This window comes from Euleptes europaea, chromosome 3 (genome assembly GCF_029931775.1).
Source record: "Euleptes europaea isolate rEulEur1 chromosome 3, rEulEur1.hap1, whole genome shotgun sequence".
NCBI lineage: Eukaryota > Metazoa > Chordata > Lepidosauria > Squamata > Sphaerodactylidae > Euleptes > Euleptes europaea.
Window position 1 is genome coordinate 46184608 of NC_079314.1, and position 22468 is coordinate 46207075.

Consider the following 22468-nt stretch of genomic DNA (forward strand, 5'->3'; position numbering starts at 1 on the left):
GGGCTGGCCAAAATTATGCACCAAACCCCCCCCCCCATTGATTTAAAGGGAGAGAGTTATTTAACTAATTATATCCAGAAGTCTGAGAAGTGCTTAGATATGGCTGGACTGTATTTTTTTTTGTGTGTGTGTGAATTGTTCCCACTTAGGTCCTGCTAAAAACAAGAAACTAAGTAGAGAAACACAGACAATCCTTTATTAATAGCATTTTAACATGTCTTCTACTCATGTTACATCCCCGTCTCATTGCTTTAATTAGCATTAATTAATTATTGCAACTGATGGAAATCAGAGCACCTAATTGTTCTTTAATTCACATCTGTGATCAGTTCAGAATAAACTTTCAATGTGTTGCAGGCAAGGGAACTGTGAGAGCACAGACTCATCATCAGACTTGAATCACATTGCACAGTGATGTAAAATTTACCCCTCATTAGGTACAGGTCAACTAACACATTGTTGTTCCTGTCATATGCCTGGGGGGAACTCGGAAGAGAGTCATCTGTGGAAATCAATTAGCTCTTTCCAGCATTCATTAGGATACAAAGATATGCAATCACTCCACAGTGACCCTCACATAAAAGATTTGTTGCCCTTCCAAAAGCACTTTGACTCAATCATAAATTCTGATGCATTCATTGGAGCTCATTCCTAAGTACACATGCATAGGATTGAAACAAAAAAAAATATTTTACTCTGCAGATTTTTATATGCAGTACCAGACAAAAATGGATTACTTACCAAAGCGTCCAGTCATGGTCACAGTACGGCTGAACATTCCCCAAGTAGAATCCAAGCGACTGAGTGACCTCCACCAGGTTGGTGAAGTCTAGGCTAATACTGTTGAAAAGCACTGAGGTCATGATGATTTCATCGATGGCCCACACATCCTCGCCTTGAGAAGAATGATACGGTTGCCACCATCGGAACTGAATGCCAAATTGTCTCGAGTCTTCAGGTAATTCCACTGAAATTATTCTTTAAAAAACACACACACACACAATGAACGTATTGAAACTCCATGGTAGGGAAATTTTCTGAAATGATTCCACCCATTTTCTCTTGCCATCCTTTATGACTTTCTTTCTTTCATCCTTCAAATCCCAGCTCAACCCCATCCTCTGTTTCTCCTTCAAACATGTCCTCAGACCCTAAATATAGGCTGACTTGGGACAAAGCAGCTTCCTATGCTTATATAGGTCTGTGAAGCCTCTGACTCAATTTTTTCTCCCCGAACTAAGCAATCAAATTTATAGTTGCTATTGTGGCAGTCAGCATTATACAAGGCCATCAAAACAAGTGGTACTTTTTGATAAAAAATAATCCAAAAACTATTGAAAAGTGTACAGTTTTAAGGTTAGATAAATTTAAAAGGAACATAGTTTAAGAAGTCAAAAAGGGCAAGACTACTGCAAACAGAGTAACACGGCTACCCACTGTGAATAGTTTAAGAAGATCATGAAAAAGATAAGGTTCGCTGAGACATATTCCAAAGGTATGGGGAGATCACTAAATCATTTTAGTCAGATGAGCAGGTTCAGACAGACAGATTACCACAATTTGCAGGGGAATGTGATGTTTACAGTACAATTGTGCATATATTTTATGCCAACTGCCTAAATTTCCTCAGGTCACTTAAATCACCTGGTTGGCAAAAAGATTACACATAGGTCTGGATCGCCTGTGCATTTCTTTCACACCATGTCTGTCCCATGAGCCTACCGCTGTCTTCAAGGCCACTTGATTTCTCCTGCCAGCTGTGGCAACAAAAAACCTCTACTTGACAAACTGTGAAGAAAATTAAGAATAATATCGAATTTCCAGGAGCAATAATAGTACACAGCCACAGGGAGCATACATTAATTGCCATGGCAATGACATCTTTGTGAACGCTCCATAAATCAATCACACCAGATGCCCACATGCAACAAACAAGGTGAGATGAGAGGCAGGGCTGCATAAATAGCATTTGTCTCCATCAATGTACAATTAAATGTTCGCAAAGGTGTTTTCAGGATATTCTTATTAAACCTGCGTGTATGTTTCTTTTTTCTTCCAAAAAGTCTGTAAATACACTGGCATGCCAGGGGACTGGAAAAATCAATTCATACATTTAACATCGTGTGTGCTTTGCTTCTCCCTTTATTTGGGTTTCATGATTATCCAGGGTCCTGTTGCTCTTTGATTTCTCCTGCAAGTACAAAAATCCTTTGCATCTTCTCTCACGGCAGAAAGCCGCACATTAAAAAGTGCTAACTCAGCTGCCTTCGTGAAGCTTTGAATGCATACATAAAGCTTCCTGTGATGTCATATTTATTTTTGAAGAAAGAATGTGCTAACTGATTAAGAAGTCAAATGGGGCAACGGAACAACTGGGACTGAAAGGATTAAAACAACAGCTATTCATCCCAAAGAGGGTGGTTCATAGGAAAGTATCGGGAACCATCTGGCTTCTAATATTTTCCAATTTAAGTTGTACCATGAAATATAATTCCATTTAAGACACAGGTCTTTAACAAGACAGAAAAATTACTTTTTAAGCAAGTGTCTATACCAAACTACATCCAGATATTGATGACTTCAGCAATGACTTGGAGGCAGTGGAATGTTTTACATCTTTAAGAATGTGAAATGATCAAATCTCAAGTTCAAACGTTCTTCTTGGCAAGGAATTAATTCTCTATTCAAGCAACTGTTCTTCTCATGGCCTTACTAGCAACAGTATGGGGTTAATACCACTAACCTGCCTCACCGGGCCAGTCATAAGGATCAGAAGAAGAAGAGTTGGTTTTTATATGCTGCTTTTCTCTACCTTTAAGGAGTCTCAAAACAACTTACAATTGCCTTCCCTCTCCCTCCCCACAACAGATGCCTTGTGAGGTGGGTGGGGCTGAGAGAGTTCTGAGAGAGCTGTGACTAGCCCAAGGTCACCCAGCACGCTTCATGTGGAGGAGTGGGGAACCAAATCTGGTTATCCAGATTAGAGTCTGCTGCTCTTAACCACTACTGGCTCTCTCATAAGGTTTACTGAATGTAACACAGTCAGTGTGGTGTAGTGGTCAGAGTTTCAGTCTAGGATCTGGGAGTCCCAGCTTTGAAGCCCCACTCTACCATGGAAGCTTGCTGGGTGTGATGTAAGTCTCTGGGTCCCTGCTGGTGAGAAAGGCAGGGTACAAATGGAGTAAATAAATAAATAAACATGTGTAAGGTCCCACGTCAAGCCCATCACCGCTGCGCTAAAAGGAATGTGGGGAGCAGGTCTGCAAAAAATATTGGTCTGAGGCCTTCAAGAGCTGGACTAGAGGGACCAATGGTTTGATTTAGGATAAAGAAGTTCAGAGGCCAGAAAAAGAAATGATTATTTGCACACATTTTCCTCCAAGAATGAGGGACTATGAGAACAGATTTATAAAGCCGTGGGTTGCTTGTGAGTTAAAAAGTTTCTTTTAAACCATATACATATCACAAGATGTAGGAAAACATTATATGGAAATGAAAAACGTTTGTGGATTTTTCATGAAATATCTGTGAGTAGGAGCAAGATATCCTGTTTATTCATTTTTCCTTCAATACTCAAATACATATTCCACACGTATTCTTCTATGGGTAGACGGATATATATATATATATATGATTTTTTTTACATCAGCATAAATCCCAAGTGCCACTTCACTAGCTGAAATAGTCTGCGCTGCTCACCTAACAATGTGGCCATAGAGCTGCCACTGAAAATGGCAGCCTATGTTGAGCTCATTCTCTTTAATGTTGTCAAACTAATATATGTCCTTTTCCCTGTATTTCCCTTTGGTCTCTCCACATCACTAGCTGCAATTGGCAGGCCAGGGCAACAGCAAAATTAAATCTGATTGAAATGTTCTGAGGAGAAGGACCAGTTTGGGGCAGCCATTTTTGGCCCCTGTGATGGATAAGGGGTTAACCAGCAGCAAGAGCTGACAGACAAAGAGTAGGCGGAGCCAGAGAGCTGATACTCTGAGCTGTGAGAGACAGAGAAAGCATTCGAAGTTTGGGACCCAGCCTGACAGGAGGGCTGAGAAAGTAGTGGAAGCTTGAGACCAGCCAGAGAGGGCTGTGTTAGATTCAGAGCTGGGTGAAAAGGCGAAGAAGAAGCCAGACTATACTCTGAGAACCTGAGGGGTTCTGTGAAAGCCAAAGCTATTGACACACACAACCTGTGGGAGTGACAGGAGTGAGAACTGGGTTAGAGAGGGCCCATGCTCAAGTCACAAGGGGAATTAGTCTCTGAGGTAGAACTATTCCAGTGGCAGGAAGGTGTGGAGAATTACAGCCACTAAGTTGGGGTAATCAGAGAGAGCTAGGCTGGGGACAGAGTTTTGAGAGTCTGAAGCTGTATGGCAGTTTTGAAAGCTGAATCTGAATAGTAGTTCTAAGGGATAGAACTAAAGCTGAAACTGAACGTCTGTATAATAGTTCTGAAGAGATAGAACTAAGCTTGAGAACTGAGAACTGAAAGTAACTTGAGTAAAGGGAACATCTAAGCTATTTCTCTGAAGTAATCTTGCTTGTATCAATCTAACTCTGAGTTTTCCCTCCAACATATTCTGCCTTTTCCTTGAAAACCTATTTCTGTGAGTTCTGTTAAATAAACTTCCCTCTTTTCTCTGTTTAAGTTGAAAAGCCTCTTGTCTCCTATTTCTCACTGAGGTAAATGCGGGTGTGGGACTGGAAGAGGAGAAAGAAAATAATTCTCCTCACAAATATACTCAGGCCAACGCCTTTTCCCCTCAGCATATACGGCCGGGCTGAGTGAGTGGGATATTGAAGTGGTTGGAAGGGGGGTGCGTCATAGCCCCCCATAAGGCTATATCGTCAAGTATAGTTCTGATCTAAATTACTTTACTGGGGACACTATGCCAAATGCAGATCAGGATGAGCATGTGGGTTAGGGCTGCCAAATCCACGTTAAGAATTTCCCGGAGATTTTGGGGGTGGAGCCTGGGGAGGAGAAGGACCTCGGCATGGTATAATGTCATAGAGTCTGCCCTCCAAAGCAGCCATTTTCTCCAAGAGAACTGATCTCTGTTGTAATTCCGGGACACTTTCAGGCCCACCAGGAGGCTGGCAACCCTTATGTGGGTCAGGGCCTTATCAGCTATTGTACCCAGGCTTTCAAACTCCCTTCCCCTGGAAGCTTGTTTGGTTCCCTTGTCCTTCCAGGATGCTGTAAAAACTACAGAGGGCTTTTGGAGTCGGGTAGGGTTTTAACTCCATGCTAGATGAATTTATGCAGTCGATTCTTGTTAGCTGTTTTACAATCCTATACAAAGTTACTCTGGTTTAAGTCCATTGACTTCAACGAGCTTAGACTGGAATAATTCTGCATAGTATTGCATCATTGTTTGCTGTGTTATTCTCTTGCTGTTAAATTCATTCTATTTTATTGCTCTTAATTTTGATTTTCTTTTTTCTTTTAAATCTTGGGGGGGTGTTTTTAGTTCCTATTTGCTGTTATATATTTTAATCTTGATAGCTGCTTTAGGTGTTAGATTGTGGCAGAAAGGCAGAGTTATAACATTTAGTACAAATCTGTATACTTTAACTGTAGATTTAGATTACTTTTAAACAATGGGAAGGATCCAGTCGTAGATAAATAATTACAGATGGGTCGGCTGGTCGGCAGGTTATTCCTGCCTCAACAAATTATCTTGGTGATCATTACCCAAGTAAACTACATGGGCATTTAGGGGAGAACTGTTCCCACACAGCCCAATCTTTCAGTCTTATCCAACAGCAACTCCAGTTCCTAAAGGCCCATCTGCCTTTTGGGGCGTAGAGAGAAACTGTTGTTATGAAAATGTCAAAGAAAGTTCAGACAGCATATGCATTTCCCTCCCTGCTCCCACGTGTGCATACTCAACTTCTTTGGATTGCAGCCAACAAGAGTTTATTGAGATCAATTAGACTAATCTGCTTAAATTTAAACAAATGCTTAAGTGCTGTGCTCATTAACACACAAATGGGGGTGCTCATTAAGTGTTACCATAACACCATAGTGCCCTCAGCTATGACTACTATAACATAATTTGGGTGCGTCAACATTTTCAGTGGTAGGAAAATATTCACATAGCCATGTGGTGTGCTCAGAACTCTGCAGAAGCCCATAGATATTATAATTCATGCAGTGGTGCAGAAGAATACCTAAGCTACCGGAGCCAGTGAGCACGTTTCCTACCAATTGCTCCAAAATGTTCTATTATGTCAGCAGTGGTCTTGATTTTATAATATCTAGTTAATTCATACAATAGACAGCAACAAGGCCAATACATCTAGGATTAAGATTTACTCTTCAAGGAGAAAGTAATTCCAATAAAAATACATATATTACAGTAATTTTTTATTTTAGGGGGAAAATTATATTCCACCTCTCCAAAGATCTGTTTGAGGTGGCTCATAAAGAAAATTAATACAATATAATCACAAAAACATAAGAATTATCCACATTAAAACAATCCATAAAAATAAGTCACAACACTGATTTCAGTGGGCCTAGGCTAGTAACTTTGTGTAGACTTGCACTCTTAATTAGAGAACGTATTACAGTCAGATATCTCAAGAAAGGGAATGGGTCACAGGTACAAGATGCACTGCAATGTAAAGCTCAGTGGGGCATGGCTCCTTATGCTGGATTCTTATAGCCTGAAAAATTATTGATTTAGGTGTAATGATTTTACAGTACAATTGCCCTTTATTTAAGTATTTACATCCCACTTCTCTTCCCATTCAGGGACTAACAGTGCAATCCTGAGGCAGGGCCTGAAAGGCCTTTGGAGGCAGCATGACCCCTGCACTTGCATAAATGCCACTTGTGCTGTCCAAATGGGCACTAATGCCAGTGCCGGGGAGCGGCACAGCAGTGCGAGGCATGGGCACCAGCACAGCCTCGGCAGCACAGGGGCTTGCACTAGTGCCTCGGTTTAGCAAACTGCTCAAGAGGTAGCCTGGTTGCGCCGTGGCTGAACTGTCCCCAGTCGCAGCGAAACTACTCCCCCCCTTTGGATTGCACTTCCCATCTGTTTACAGTATAATTCTCACCTCCTTTTTAGCCTCAGAATAACTCTGAGGTAGGTTAGACTGAGAAAGAGAATGACAGGCCAATGACAACCTGTGAGAACCCTCTCTCAGTGCATTTCTTGTTCTCAGATATTCTAAATTCAAAAGAGTGGAATGCCTGAACATAGGGTTACGAGCAAGGAACAAAATTTGACAGAGAAATAAAATATCACTATATTTTTTACCTACAATCTGATAGAAGTTAATACTCTGAAATTAAACTTAATCAGATTAAATCATCCAAAATACAACATCTCCAGCTTCAACAGATTGTGGATGGGGTTGGTGGACAATCCATGATGGGTAGTCCTGCTGCATTACTTTTCATGAAAACAATCAAAATACCTTGGTTCATGGTAGTTGAGATATGAATAATGTGCCAGGAGTTTCCATGTAATCCCATTGTCATATGAATAATGCAGTAAGACTCCTTCCCCAGGCTGGTCAGGTGCTTTACAGGTACTCAAAACGGATTTACTTCCAATACGCAGAGTGAACTGGAGGAATCTAAACAACAAGGGTATGCATTATTGTATATTACAATTTATATAGCACTCTCCTTCTAAACTTGGTGGGTTTTTAAATCTTAAAAATCTAGGCAATTTAATGTAAACAATGTTTACAAGTCTTTGTGGAGATGAAATTGTGTATTCAGTCTAGCAATGCAACGTGGCATATATAGTTTTAAAATGCCAATCATTATTGTGCTCAATTATTTATTAGGAACCGGAGGGGTGGAGGAGATATTGAATGGATCTAATCAGCTGCCACAAGCTGTCAAAATAAATACAACCTCATGAATAATTAATTAGAACTTGGCTCTAACACTCACTTTTTGATATTAATATCTCATGCTTGCAAACTCAGGCATAAAATACTTATCCCAAAATGTGTTCACTACTTAGCACTACAGACAAAGCAGAGGATTTTCTTTAAAGGAAATGTTATCCACATAACCAAATTAAGTACTTTACCATGCAATCCTAAACAGAGTTACACCCTTCAAAATCTAGTAAAGTCAATGGGCTTTGAATGGTGTTTCTTTCCTTAGGAATGCACTGCTATACAAAAAGTACATATTATGTATACTTTCTGTGTCAAAAAGGGGCAATTCACCTCTATGTGGTATGCTGGGTTTACTCGGGAACAAGAATTTTCAGGGTCTGGTTGTAATTCCTATATGCTATTTCCATTCGCTCTTATTTACCTGGACTGAGAGCTGTCAAGGAAAGAAGTAATAAGTTGACGCCTCCCATCTTTGTTGAAAACCAAGGCTTTTCCACTTGCTAGGACGCCACAGCCAAAACTGACTTCAGCACCACGGATAGAGTAAAAATTGTGATATGAAGAGAGCCTGGAATTGGCAAAGCTCTCAGAGATAAACATAGGGAATGCCTGGGAAGCCATTTCACATGCAGGTCCTGAAAAACCAGGATCACATCTGTAAGAAGAAAAGACACAGAAACAACTTATGCCAAACAAAATATAAAGATCTGGGGAAGACTGCCATGAATCATGTTGGAGGTCATTAGACATACCAACCATCATTCCATATAAATTTTAAAATGCCTATCTAACGTCTTTCTTTAGCTTTAAATCTCTGCAAAGAATTTTTCCAAATAAAGCACATACCTTTGCAGCTGTGGAGAAGTTTACATCGGGACCACAAAACGCAGCATACAAACAAGGATAAAAGAACACGAAAGATACTGTAGACTTGGCCAACCTGAGAAATCAGCAGTGGCTGAACATGGACTGACACAAACAGGACACAGGGTCTTATTCCAAGACACTGAAAGACTGGACAATTCTACCAACTATTTTGTCAGATTGCACAGAGAAGCCATTGAAATTCATAAACATCAGCACAACTTTAACAGAAAAGAGGAGAGTTTAAGAATGAATAAGGCTTGGCTTCCTGCCCTGAAAAACCTCCAGACTGACAAAGACAACATTCAACAATAGCCATACAGATTAGCTTTGGATTACACACATTAACAGATCACTTCAGGATACAATGGTTCCTTATTAACATACCATACCCTCATTAGCACATTATCTTGATACTTACAGGACAATACTTTTGCAGGACAATACTCAGCTCAAACCCAACCCCTTTCTGACTATATATTACTCTTCCTACACCCTTGACACTGAGAGACACTGTCCTTCAGTGCTACTACTCTGAAGATGCCTGCCACAGTTGCTGGCGAAACGTCAGGAAAGAAAATTCCAAGACCACGGTTACACAGCCCGGATAACCTACAAGAACCAATGAACTCTGACCGTGAAAGCCTTCGACAATATTTTGAAAGCACATACCGTTCAAATATTCTAAGTGGGCACTAATAACTTTTAGTACTTGGAAGAAAGATCCATTTATTTTAAGTTAATGTACTTCCAACTAGCAATTGTGATCTAAAGTGTAATGTGTGCATTAAATCAAGTACTTTTTCATGTGTAAGAGGGTTCCAGCATAAGCCAAAGTGATCTTCATCGAACATCAGTACCAGTAGGAAGCCTCACTATTACAATATGGTAGTACTGAAAAGTACTCCAAGCTTGATTCACAATCCAGCTTGTGTACTTTGACTTAACTAATCAAATCAGAACAAAAAATAATAATTAAAACGTGGGGGAGAAAAAGATTTTTAAGAGCATGGTGGAAAAGCCCCAAATATTCAATGAAAAGAACCTGCTAAAATGTTGCAGACAAATCTACTGCAGACCATCCTTCATACATGGACTGAAACCTGGTGGAAGCACCAGTCAATGAGCCCGCAGAGAATAAGTAGCCAAGGTTCTAACAGAAACAAGCTGTAACCAGCTGTATTGGCCCACACAAAATCCACGTAATATCGTTTATTAGCACCAACCAAAATGATACAAAAATGCTTTAAAGGTCTCACTCAGAAGCATTTCAGCCATCTGATAGTTTGCCTACTGCTCCAGCTGAATATTTCCTACACCTAAGGAAAGGAGAATGTATCTTTTTCTTCACATATGGCTGTTTGCCATCCTCAATTTGGGAGAGGAAATAATAGAATAGAAAAAAGAAGAATAGAAGATGCTCACAATCAAAGCCTAGGGGCAGCTTCCATGTCTAATAGGGTTACCAGTCTGTATTGGTGTTCCATGGGAACATTAGGGGGCAGAATTTGGGGGAGTGTTGCTGATGCCGTGATGGGATAGGGAATTAGGAATTCCCCTCATCTCTATAGTAAATACTATATAGGGGATTAGGAATTCTCTTAATCTCTATGGTAAAAACTATAAAGATTTGGGGAAGTTCCTGGAACATCGTGGATGCTCTGACATCACTTCCAACATCACCTGGAAGTGGCATTGTAGCTTCCAAGCCATTGTTCCCTCCTACTGCTCCACTGAATGAGCACGGGGGATGGAGTGGGGGGGATTAGACTGGTAAATCTAACCTCTAATGTAACCTGTTTAAGAGACAGAAAAAAACCATGTTAAACACCTGAGTTTCTTAATTGGGACTTATTTTAATAGGAGCCCCAACGACCCATGGGTTGGATCCAGACTAAATTGGCAATTTCTACAGATTCCCAGTTGCCATTGCAGACCCTCCTGTCATTCCTCAGGGTCCACTACCCACCAGGACTATCATTTTGTGGAAATCAGTGGGCTGCAGTGGGAGGGGGGAGACAGAAATTTCCATTCTGCCAGTAGAAACTTTAATCTGGATTCCACTCCATGTTTTCTGCCATTGAAATGTAATTGGTCTGAGCCAGGTCTGTGCTACTGAAAGAAGTCCAGTCCCAGAAAATAGACTCCCTTACATCTGGTAAGAAAGAATTACTTTACGAAGCATAAAATATTTTGGCTAATGAATTCTTATTGGACTTACTTGCATCCATTTCTAGTGCATTGTCCTCGCCCTGAGCAAAATTTGAGGCAAGATGGCCCAATGTAAACTGCAGAAAAAAGACGTTTGTGATATCAAAATGCAAGGTATAAATAGTTAAATAAAATATGAGACAAACAAAAAATAAACACGCTTCCAGAATTTGGGTTTCATAATATCAAGCAACACAGAAATAGTCCCTGAAATGTAATTACATAAGAGAGTGAAGAATAACTTCATAATGAAATGGGGGGGGGGTTGTACCCTGACTCTGAAAATTAGGACTTGCTGGATTATTTACATTATTTAAAGTATTATTGCAATCAGGAATACACTGTGAATCTTTTAGGCAGCAGTTGCTCTTCTGATAATAATGACAGTATCTATATTTGTAATTGATGTCCATATTATGAGTACAATAAAATTCAAGCTGATATAGGAAAACCACCAGTGGCTGATAATGAATATCGTTGCGTATGTATGTGAAAACCAAAATATGTTGGTTGTGCACTAGAAGATATGAAGCACAGTTATTCACATCCTATCAGCACAATGTTTGGTGGTTGACTGTGAGCTCCAGAGCTCTCACAGATGCCTATAGCAGCCCAGCCATTCCCATTCCTATCCAGCAGCATCATACAACAGCATGAATTTCCATTTAGAATTTTCCACAGACAGAGGCTGCAAATTGGTTCTTGTAGGTTATCCGGGCTGTGTAACCGTGGTCTTGGAATTTTCTTTCCTGACGTTTCGCCAGCAACTGTGGCAGGCATCTTCAGAGTAGTAACACTGAAGGACAGTGTCTCTCAGTGTCAAGGGTGTAGGAAGAGTAATATATAGTCAGAAAGGGGTTGGGTTTGAGCTGAGTATTGTCCTGCAAAAGTATTGTCCTGTAAGTATCAAGATAATGTGCTAATGAGGGTATGGTATGTTAATATGGAACCATTGTATCCTGAAGTGATCTGTTAATGTGTGTAATCCAAAACTAATCTGTATGGCTATTGTTGAATGTTGTCTTTGTCTGGAGGTTTTTCAGGGCAGGACAAAGACAACATTCAACAATAGCCATACAGATTAGTTTTGGATTACACACATTAACAGATCACTTCAGGATACAATGGTTCCATATTAACATACCATACCCTCATTAGCACATTATCTTGATACTTACAGGACAATACTTTTGCAGGACAATACTCAGCTCAAACCCAACCCCTTTCTGACTATATATTACTCTTCCTACACCCTTGACACTGAGAGACACTGTCCTTCAGTGTTACTACTCTGAAGATGCCTGCCACAGTTGCTGGCGAAACGTCAGGAAAGAAAATTCCAAGACCACGGTTACACAGCCCGGATAACCTACAAGAACCAATGAACTCTGACCGTGAAAGCCTTCGACAATATTTTTAGAGGCTGCAAACCTCTGAATACCAGTGCTGGGAGACGACATCGGGGAGGGCCTTGGCCTCTATGCCCCTTGTCCAGCCCTGGTTGGCCTCTGTGTGAAAGTGTATAACTGGACTAGATGGACCACTAGTCTGATCCACCATGATCTATTTGTGTTCTTATGTTCTTCTTATGCTAAGATATCAAAGCTATCCTCTTAATAGCAATTCACGGCATAAGCTATAGATGTTTCATTTTCGGTAATATTTGACATGCTGCCATATGTGACAAAGAACATTATCATTGCCTATTAAACTCTAACACAAACAGGGGATTAAGCACCACATTATAGTGGAAATTAACTGTCATATTTCCCTCAGTATATTTGTAACAAAACTTGCATTTTCAGAACTAAAAAAAAAGTTCATTTAATAGGTTTCTATAAAAATGAAGTTGAAAACAGTCTGAACTACAGTTTTGCCTTTAAAATTTCCTAGGCTGATGAAAAAGTTTCTCTTAAAAAAAAACACTCCTCATAATTCAATATAGGGGATTTCAGTATTTGAATGGAATGTAATCATATTTCTTAGGGGTTATTGATTTATTTTAACATTCCTTTGTGGATCTTTCTTTGTATGAATGTACCTTCTTTCATTTCCTTTGTATATTTAACATAAAACAAGTGATATATAGTACATCATCCACAAAAAATCTGCTGTAGTGAAAAACAGTTTGGATTTGATTGCCCTGTACTGTTTTTGGTAAGAGATTTTAAATATTGTGACTCAGCTTACATTTCTAGTAGGTAATAGTCTGGCTTGAGCGCAGGATATGTGCTCCCTTGTGGGAGGCAGGGAGTGGGCCTTACCTTTTTGCTCATCCGGCTTATTTTCCCTACCTCTAATACTACTGTGGGGGTATAATATTCAGATGCACGTGAACATGCCAATCATATAAATGATAAAATTTAGGAATCAATTGCACAGTCTAACAGTGCAATACTTTGCCGAATTACACCCTTCTAGGTCCACCAAAGTCAATGAGCTTAGAAGGTTATAACTGTGCTTAGAATTGCACTGAATGTGCTTTAAATTAGATGCCCCATTCATATGTCATGCTCCAGGTAGATGGCTAGTGGCAGCCTAGTCAGGGCATGGAAGGGAGATAAAGTGTGTTGCCTTTCTCAGTGTGTTAAATTTTATCCTAATTCTTTAGTTCTTTTAGATTAAGAAATCGTTATTTAGATCCTTTAGGGCAAAAATTTACCCAGGAAGAAAGAATGGCAGCTTTACAGAGCTGGCCTGTCAATAGGAGAACTTAAGAGATGGTCTAGGGCACCACAGCGGGGTGGGTGGGAGGTGCACCAAAAGAGTTAGGGGGCCATAGGCACCCCAGGGTGCAGGGGAGAGAGGTAGCTGAATCAGTGTTCTTCCAATGCATGTCCACCATGCCTACTCAGAAGTCAGTCCCACTATGTGCAATAGGATTTGAACTTCCAGGCAAGCATGCTTAGGATTGCAGCCCTTGAAACAAGCTGGTTGATGTTTTATTATGTTTGTGTATGTATGTAGAATTGGGCGGGGAGCACCAAAACCCTACTTTCCCTTGGGCGCCAAAAACTCTTGGGCCAGCCCTGCTTATCAACTAAGTCCACTGAGAATATACCTCATATATCAAGCACCACCAAGGCACAATGAAGATGACAATGAATACTAACTAGTGTCGATTGCCCACATGTTTCCAAGTACTGGTCCCATTTGTCTCCATCGAATCCTGGTGTCTCTGGTTAGTGCTGCATTTGGAAGGGGAATAGTTATTCGGTTCCACCTGAAACAAACATACGAGCCCTCATGCTTTTAAAGTTACAATTTGATTTAAGCATTAAGCTTATACAAATTATGAGTAGATAGGTATATAAGCCTAATGGCATTTCATTCTCCATAATTCTTAAGCCATACTCGGCTTTTTTTTTATGTAAAACATTTCTATATTGCCTTTCTACCCAAACAGGGCCCCCAAGGTGGAAAAAACATCAAAACATTAAAATGTTTCAACACTGAAACATTTACTGCGCAATCCTGAGGGATGCTGGTTGCACAGTGGCCAGCCACTGGTGTAACTAAAGTGGTGCTAGTCTGCTCCCTGAAGGGTTTTGTTAGTGAGCAGCTGGCAGGAAAAAGAGTTTGTAGCTGGGTTTTCGAGGCCGCAGCTATGTCAGTGTCCCCAGCAACCAGGCCGTAGCATCCCAACCAGGTGTTGTACTGGGCTGTGATGGACAGGGCAAGCAGAGCCAATGGGGACATAACAAAGAGACTCTGTCCAGTGACAGGCATCCTCCACTCACCAGCGAGCATGCCTTCCAGAAGCCCGGCCATGCTGCTGAAGGTGCCATACCAACCAACCCCCCCCAGCCACCCCTACCAGTGGCGGATCAGCAGAGGGGGCTACTAGGGTGGGCTCAGATCCCCCAATAGCCTCCTCAATGGAGCAGAAATGGTTTGGGACTGGAATGACCATCATTCCACTCTTGGCACTGTCATTCCACTCCCAGAGCAATCTATCTGTGCCCCAAGACCATCACTCAAAATCCATTCTGCATTCATTGTAAATTTCATATGCAATAATGTATTGCAATGGAACCCATGCAAGTCATTTGGCATTTCTGGGTGCCAGTATGTCCAGTAGGCATTCCTGCTTCTCCCATTGTTCCCAATGACCAATTCTGTCAACTGTTTTAGTACATCCCTTCTCAATACATTCTTGGCTGTCCCCAATGTCCCCTGTGATAACAGCAGTCCCTCCAGGTGACTGCCAGGTGCTGCCACAGGCAAAGCCATACCCTCTACGCTCCGGGGGAAAGCATCCCTCCCTCGAGGCAGAACTCTAGCTTCTCCTGCTCAGTTGCAACCTCAGGGCCCCAGCACGGTCTCTGACTCCCCTGCTACAACATCCAAAACCTGACTCAGCTGCCTGCCTCTCCTACCAGTGTACTTCCCACCCCACTCCAAAGACATCAAGTCTGCCCATTGCACTGGCTCCCCCACCCCAGCTACTGACTTCGGTGACCTCCATGATCCCCTGCCTCCTCAGTGATACCTCCCCAGATGACTTCCCCCTGGGTGATAGAACCCCCCCCCCTCTTAGAACAGGCATACGATTACTAGCTTCATTCATTTACTCTATTCATTGTCCAGGAGAGCCAGCGCGGTGTAGTGGTTAAGAACGGCAGACTCTAATCTGGAGAACCGAGTTCAATTCTCCACTCCTACACATGAAGCCTGCTGGGTGACCTTGGGCCAGTCACAGTTCCCTCAGAACTCTCTCAGCCCATGCAGTGGCAGGCAATGGCAAATTATCTTGCCTTGAAAACCCTACGGGGTCACCATAAATTAGCCGTGACAATAATACACACATACACACATTCACTGCCCATCTTTCTCCCCCATGGGGACCCAAACTGGTTTTGTAGGTCCTGGAAACAGAAGGCTGCCTTTACAGTGACAAGGAATAATCTGAAGTAAATAACATTTCATAACATAATGTAACAAGTTTCAATTTGCTTTTCGGTTTTCCACCAGTAACAGGCTACATGGGGCAACTATCTTCACTGCTTTGCAGAGTCATGAGCAATTTCATCTCCCATCATTCTTACATCAGAACTGTTTTGAGAGAAAGCTCTCTTACCCACTGTAGTTTTCAGAGGCATAAATTGTGCTGTGAGGAAGGTGAGACCCAGCACAGATCTCTGGCAAACATTCCGAGTGAAGCAAGGACCAGGAACGGCCATGGTTGGTGGAGAACTCCAAACTGATGCTAGCAACACAATGAAAAAAGAGAAATAAAATGGGACAGTTCAACCACTCCAGACTAAACAAGACAAATTGGCATTTGTAGCAGGAACACATAAAAGCTTTAAAATCGTGGCTGATTAAATAATTGATTCCCCAGATATTGAAGTACGAAGTGCCTCTGAGTACTAAACATTCAAGATGCAGCCATGAAGCACAGCGTGTTAAAAGAAAAAATGGTATGCCATGTCAGAAATTATTTACCTGATGAGTGGGAGAGAAGCATCTATAGGTCTTATATGCCCATCAGCCTCTTATTTTGATGTTAGGTTTGAAGAAGACAGATGTTGCACTGATGTGTCAAATGAGAACCAAATGAAGGAAAACGGGGAGGAAGGGCCTGATTGTTCCTACTGCTCAGAGGTTTCTCTAACAATTTTGTGGAGGGGGTCAATATGCTCTGGGAAGGATTGAGCTAGGTCATTCATTTTTAATAAGTGCTGAGTTATCAGGTTTAAAAGGTCAAAACCATTTGTGCTTGTTGCATTCCACAGAAGAACAGAAATATCATAGGCCTAGGAAAATTGCTGCCAACTTGATCAAGAAACTGAGCAAGAGCCTTTGCAGCCTCATGAAGCCAGGAGATGCTGGGGCTAAAATGTTAGTTGGTCCAAGAGCAGACTGCTCTGACTTTCCTCGCTCTTCTCCAAGAAGAATCTGTGGTGGGCGAGGGGCAGTTTTATCACTTGTTTGCTTTAAACAATATATGCTGTCTTTCTGGCCCAAAGAATATTCAAGGCTTACAAAATACAAAAGCAAATGCCATATAAATCTACCATAACAATAAAAATAAGAACAGCAGCAATAAAAAAACCCAACTCTTGTTTGGTGAGTGGCAGTGGACACATCTGTGTCTGCATGCTCATCTCCAAGGCACAGGAGACACTGACAGCAGCCATTGATGGATGGCAATTGTCGCCTGCAGTACTAGTTCACTCAGCAGGAGTCTCTGATGAGAGCATTTCCAGCTAATGCCCATCAATATGATGCACAGAGACTATGATGGTGAAGTAAACCACTTGCTTGCATACTTTTATCTACTTAACAGGCACCATGATCAATGGTATCAAAATTGGCAGAAAGATCTAACAGAACTGGCAGAAATTAACTCTCTTATCTAGATGTCAGCAGAGTCCATCCATCAGTGCTATGAAACTGAATTGCTGTATGGGCTGGACTTTGAGTTGTAAGTCTGGAGGGGGGAGTGCAACTTTGCACCACCTGCCTTGGGGTATGATTATGGCCCTCAGGTATTATTCCATGTTAATTGAGGAGGAGAACAAGGAGAAAGCACAGCAGTCACAGAATGCAAGAATGATGAGGATGGAGGATGGAACAGAAGCACACAGCAGCAGCAGCAGTAGTGAGTCAATTAAAAGTTTGTTCTGTGTACCTATACCGGGAAGTAAGCACTATTGAATATAAAGGAACTTATTTCAGAGTAGATATGCATGGGATTGCATGTTAAAGGGGAAAGAAAAAGAGAACATTAAAAGAGAGACTGTGTGAGCAAAGTAAGCTACATCCAGTGACACGCACACACATACATAACCTTATAGCCAGCAACATCACCAAATTTGCCTAAAAAACAATAGTAGTGAGGAAAACACACCTGAACACAGCCGAATGCTGCCTTATACTGAATCAGACAATTGGTCCATCAAGCACAGTACTGTTTACACTGATTGGCAGCAGCTTTCCAAGGTCTCAGGTCAAATTCTTTCACAACATCTACTACCTGATAGTTCTAAGAGGAGACTGAACCTGGGATTGAACCTGGGACCTTCTGCATGCCAAGCAGATGCTCTACTACTGAGCCACACACTCCTCCTACCCAGAAATTGAATTCTGAATTACATGCCCCTAAAATATATAGTTTGCCTGTTATCTAAAGAGCGACATTCTCTTGTTCAGATTTCCCTTGAGTGTTCTCATTTTCACAACTTCAAGACTTAGTCAGCACTATCCTATGTATGTTAAGATCTGTCTCAAACTTGACAAGTGATTTACCAAATTCAGCTCCTCCAGGGGCCTGGATCTAGGTGTTAATAGACCTCAACCACCTGAAACAATTTAGCTGGATGAGATTTTGCTGACAAATAGAGAAGCTTTCTTTGCCACCATCACCGCTACCTCATAATTCAAGGGGATGCACTGATACTCTTGGTCTTCTGTCTGGGGAAGAGCTGTGGCTCAATGGAAGAGCTTCTGCTTTGCATGCAGAAGGTCTGAGGTTCAATCCCAGGGATCTCCAGTTAAAAGGACCAGGAAGTAGGTAATGTGAAATCCTGTACAGCCGTTGCTAGTCTGACTTTGATAGACTGATGGTCTGATTCATATAGGCAGCTTGATGTGTGTTCCTGTATATTTGGCAGAAATCTTCTGCCAACAAAATTCTAGGCGTCTTTCCAACTATTTAAATCCTCCCCGTCTTAGATATAAACCAAGGAGCAAGGCTCTATAAGACAGTGGGTGAGGTGTTAGCCGAAGTGCTAACAAAAATGTACCCTTTTGAAAAATATATATGGAAAATAATTTCAGTGATGCAAGTTAATTCTAATACACCATTTTAAGTTCCACAAATGAACCATTAAAATAAATTAATAATTAATCAGCCTGGCACCAAATTGCTAGAACATGGTTTAGTTAATTCAGGATAATTTCATTGGGATATGATTCACCTTCATGAATGTCTTGCTGCACAGTTATTGCATGTGATATTTTAAATTTGTATTAAAATAGTTCATGAAGCTTCATTGATTTTCATTTGAGGGGAAAATGGATACCTTAGAGAACAGCATTCACTGCATACATTCTATGTGAGTCTCCTCTTCTCCCAGTCATGCAATATAAGTGCTATTATAAATAATGCTTGATCGGACGTAGAGATCTGCACTGCCAAATTATTTTTGAAATGCAAATGAGGACTCTGAAAAGTTAGCAGTTCTTTAAAACAAAACAGAACAAACCCCCTGCCTCTGAAATACTATGTGAATTGAAAGTAAAGAAAAATTTCAAAAGAGATCAAAGGCTGTACTGGAACATCCTACTATGAAGCAGAAATTGTGCTTATAGATACACTTTAAAAAGAATTTCCTCATAAAAGGAAGTGCTCTAACTGTGGGCTTAAAAGATATTAGACATACATTATTAGAAATACAAACAATTAAGAGCTTAAGCCTATGTTCAGCAGCACTGTGGCAGCAGAGCATATAAATGTGTAACTGTAGCACATAAAATGCACATAAACACATGGTTGGCTCCAGAGGCTAGCCACGTAGTACAACTGCCAGTGTCCTAAGGGAGCCCTCAAAAGAATTTTGCAGGAGCCGACTAAACCATCAAAATATAGCTATCACTTTATCTATGTTTTTATTGCTTTCAGTACAAAGAAAGTGCCTTGATCTGGATGGCCCAGGCTAGCCCGATTTTTTCAGTTCTCAGAAGCTAAGCAGGGTTCGTCATGCTTATTGCTTGGATGGGAGACCACCAAGGAATACCAGAGTCGCTATGTACAGGAAGGCAAACCACCTCTGTTAGTCTCTTGCCTTGAAAACCCTATTGGGTTGCCCCAAGGCAGTTGACTTGACAGCACTTTACACACACAAAAAGAAAGTAATGACACATTTGTATCTAATCCAACAGATTACCATCATCTTTGGCACATGGTGTGGTTTAACTTGCACACATGAGTCAAGTGGGCGAGGGAATTTGGAGTGCTCCACGTTGCATATCTCATCATCTCAGCCCTTTGCTGGTTAAAATAACCGACTGATAACCTTTTGTCCAAAAGGTGGCTCACTGGGTGTCCGGGGCTGGCAAAGCCCTTCTCATACTTACCTCTGGGGGCTGCTCAGGAGGCTGTGGGTACATCAGGGCTGGAGAAGCCCTCCACAACCACCAATAGTACCAGGACAAGGCCAAGCAGCCGCAGCAACATGGACAGGGCAGGGAAAACCCTCCCTAGATCAGAGAGGTTATGTCCGTGTGGAACAGGGGACATTGAAACTATCGAACATTCACTGATATGTTGTCCATTCTACCACAAAGTTAGATCAAAGTTTATTTCCCCCCTACTTGGTAAATTCCCTGATGAGTCAGTTGTGTTTTTGGCAAAGAAGCTCCTATTAGGAGAAGACCCTCAGCTTACGCTCCAAACTGCCAAGTTCTGTGCTGTTGCTATTAAAATACGCAGAGCTTTATTAGAGAATGATTGTTAGAATATTTTACAATTTTATCAGTTTTAATGTGATAATTTTAACCAGGGATTGCTTTTATTGACCTTATACCTTTATATGTACGGGCAGTCTGTGATTCTCCGCTGCAAAACGATTGTGTCTGGAAATTTGGATGTGTTGGCACATGATTGGTCAGTTGACCGTATTAATAAACTTAAACACACAGAGAGAAAGTAATGACCAATGTGTATCTAACTCAACAGATTACCATCATCTTTGGCATATGGTGTGGCTTGACTTGCACACATGAGTCAAGTGGGCAGGGAATTTTGAGGTGCTCCACGTTGCATATCTCACTATCTCAGCCCTTTGCTGGTTAAAAGAACCCATTGATAACCTTTTGTCCAAAAGGTGGCTCACTGGGTATCTGGGGCTGGCAAAGCCCTTCCCATACTTACCTCTGGGGGTTGCCCAGGAGGGCTGGAGAAGCCCTCCACAACCACCAATATTACCAGGACAAGGCCAAGCAGCTGCAGCAACATTGACAGGGCAGGGAAAACCCTCCTGCACCTATATAGCCCGACACAGTAGTGTTGGAGGCCCGCAGCAGCAGTGAAGTGAAAGAAGCAGCCGGGGAAGGCGACAGGGTAAGCCCAGGCAGACTCACCTTCCAGGAGGAGCCTGGGGGAGAAGCAGGGAGGAGGCCTCACCAGTACACTCATGGACAGCTGGTCAGGGTGACAGAACTGTCACAGGCCAAGGGACCTGGAGTAGGCCAGGAGCAAGAACCACAGGAGGGGCCTGGAGACAGGCAGAGGTGGGGGACAGTGACATCCTGGGAGCAGCACAGGCTAGCGGGAGATTGTTTTGAAGCCTCAGGTTGGGCTGGGCTGATGAAAGAGGGAAATGCTGAGGGAGGCCCATTGGCTCAGAAACTTGGAATGAACCAAGCCCCACCCCTAATTGGAGGGCACTGGCAGAGCCCAGGATACCTCTCAAGGTATGGACAGTCAGAGCTGTTCAGTAATTCAGCACCTGATGGGAAGTGGAAGCCTATTCCTTTTACATAAGTCTATACGCCAAGTTAGGATAGCCCTGTGCAGATGACCCACCCGAGCGATAACTCACCATACAGGGATGAAGAACTGGAATGAGTGCCCTGCCCTGTCTGCTGCCTCTGTCCAACTGCTGAATCGTCTGAACAGTGCAAATGTATACAGGAAATGCCTTCATGTATGTATTCCTCCCTCCTTGTGATTAGCCCCAGTGCTGATCACATGGAAAGGCCATGTGCACAGGCACTTCCTCTCTACGTTCATACCATGCAGATAACATGGCAATAGTGTGGAGGCGGGGCCCACCCAGTCGTGTCTGAGTCAATGAACAGATGTGCCATTTACACAGGGCTAATGCTGAGTCAGTTATTAAATGGTTGTATTTTGTTCACTACTGCTAGATAGCTTTCTTAAAGACTCGCTGCCAGTCTTTTCTTTCTGCGTGAAGAACTCGCATGTTCTCACCCAACAGTAGCAGGTCAGGAAAAAGGCATTCTGTCTGCATGCAGTAGTCATATTTCAGTTAGCCCTCTCATATTTGTAACTGAGTCAGCAGAAAGCAAAATAATGAGTAAAGACTTCTCCCAAGTTTACTTGTGAGTTTGTTCAACATTGTCTTCTTTCCTTTTCTCTCAGAAAATAAAGAAAACAAAGCAGAGTTCTGTGACAAATGAGTTGGGAAAAACAGGAATTATAAACAAGAGCTGAAATTTAGCTTGCATTACCTGTTGCCTGGTTGATGTGTTCCACAGCCCAAGTTAATAGAAAATTGGATCATATGAGTTACAGTAGAAGAAAGCACTGGCAGGACATGGAAGTAGTCAACTGCCCAGACGTTTCTGTTATGCCCTTGGTGATTCTTCTGCTTGAGGCAGAACTTGGTAGCTGGAGTCTGCAGCTCTGGACTGATAACGACCGAAACCAAAGAGGGCACCTTCAACAAAAATCAAAATAATTACATTTGTATGTAAACTATGTAGGAAAACATTTTAAAACTAATGTTTGTAATACCTTTGAGAAAGTTCTGAGTAACCATACACT

General features: G+C 41.8%; 1 protein-coding gene across 1 annotated transcript in view; it reads right to left on the minus strand.

The window, feature by feature from the left end:
- Window positions 1-22468, minus strand: part of RELN (reelin) — a 362044-nt gene that overhangs the window by 120101 nt on the left and 219475 nt on the right. The window contains exons 14-20 of the mRNA XM_056847774.1: window positions 22153-22361; window positions 16031-16159; window positions 14064-14173; window positions 10961-11027; window positions 8297-8530; window positions 7435-7596; window positions 742-978 (exon numbers count right to left, since the gene is read on the minus strand). Coding sequence (XP_056703752.1) covers window positions 742-978; window positions 7435-7596; window positions 8297-8530; window positions 10961-11027; window positions 14064-14173; window positions 16031-16159; window positions 22153-22361 — 1148 coding nt within the window. The remainder of the gene's footprint in view (window positions 1-741; window positions 979-7434; window positions 7597-8296; window positions 8531-10960; window positions 11028-14063; window positions 14174-16030; window positions 16160-22152; window positions 22362-22468) is intronic.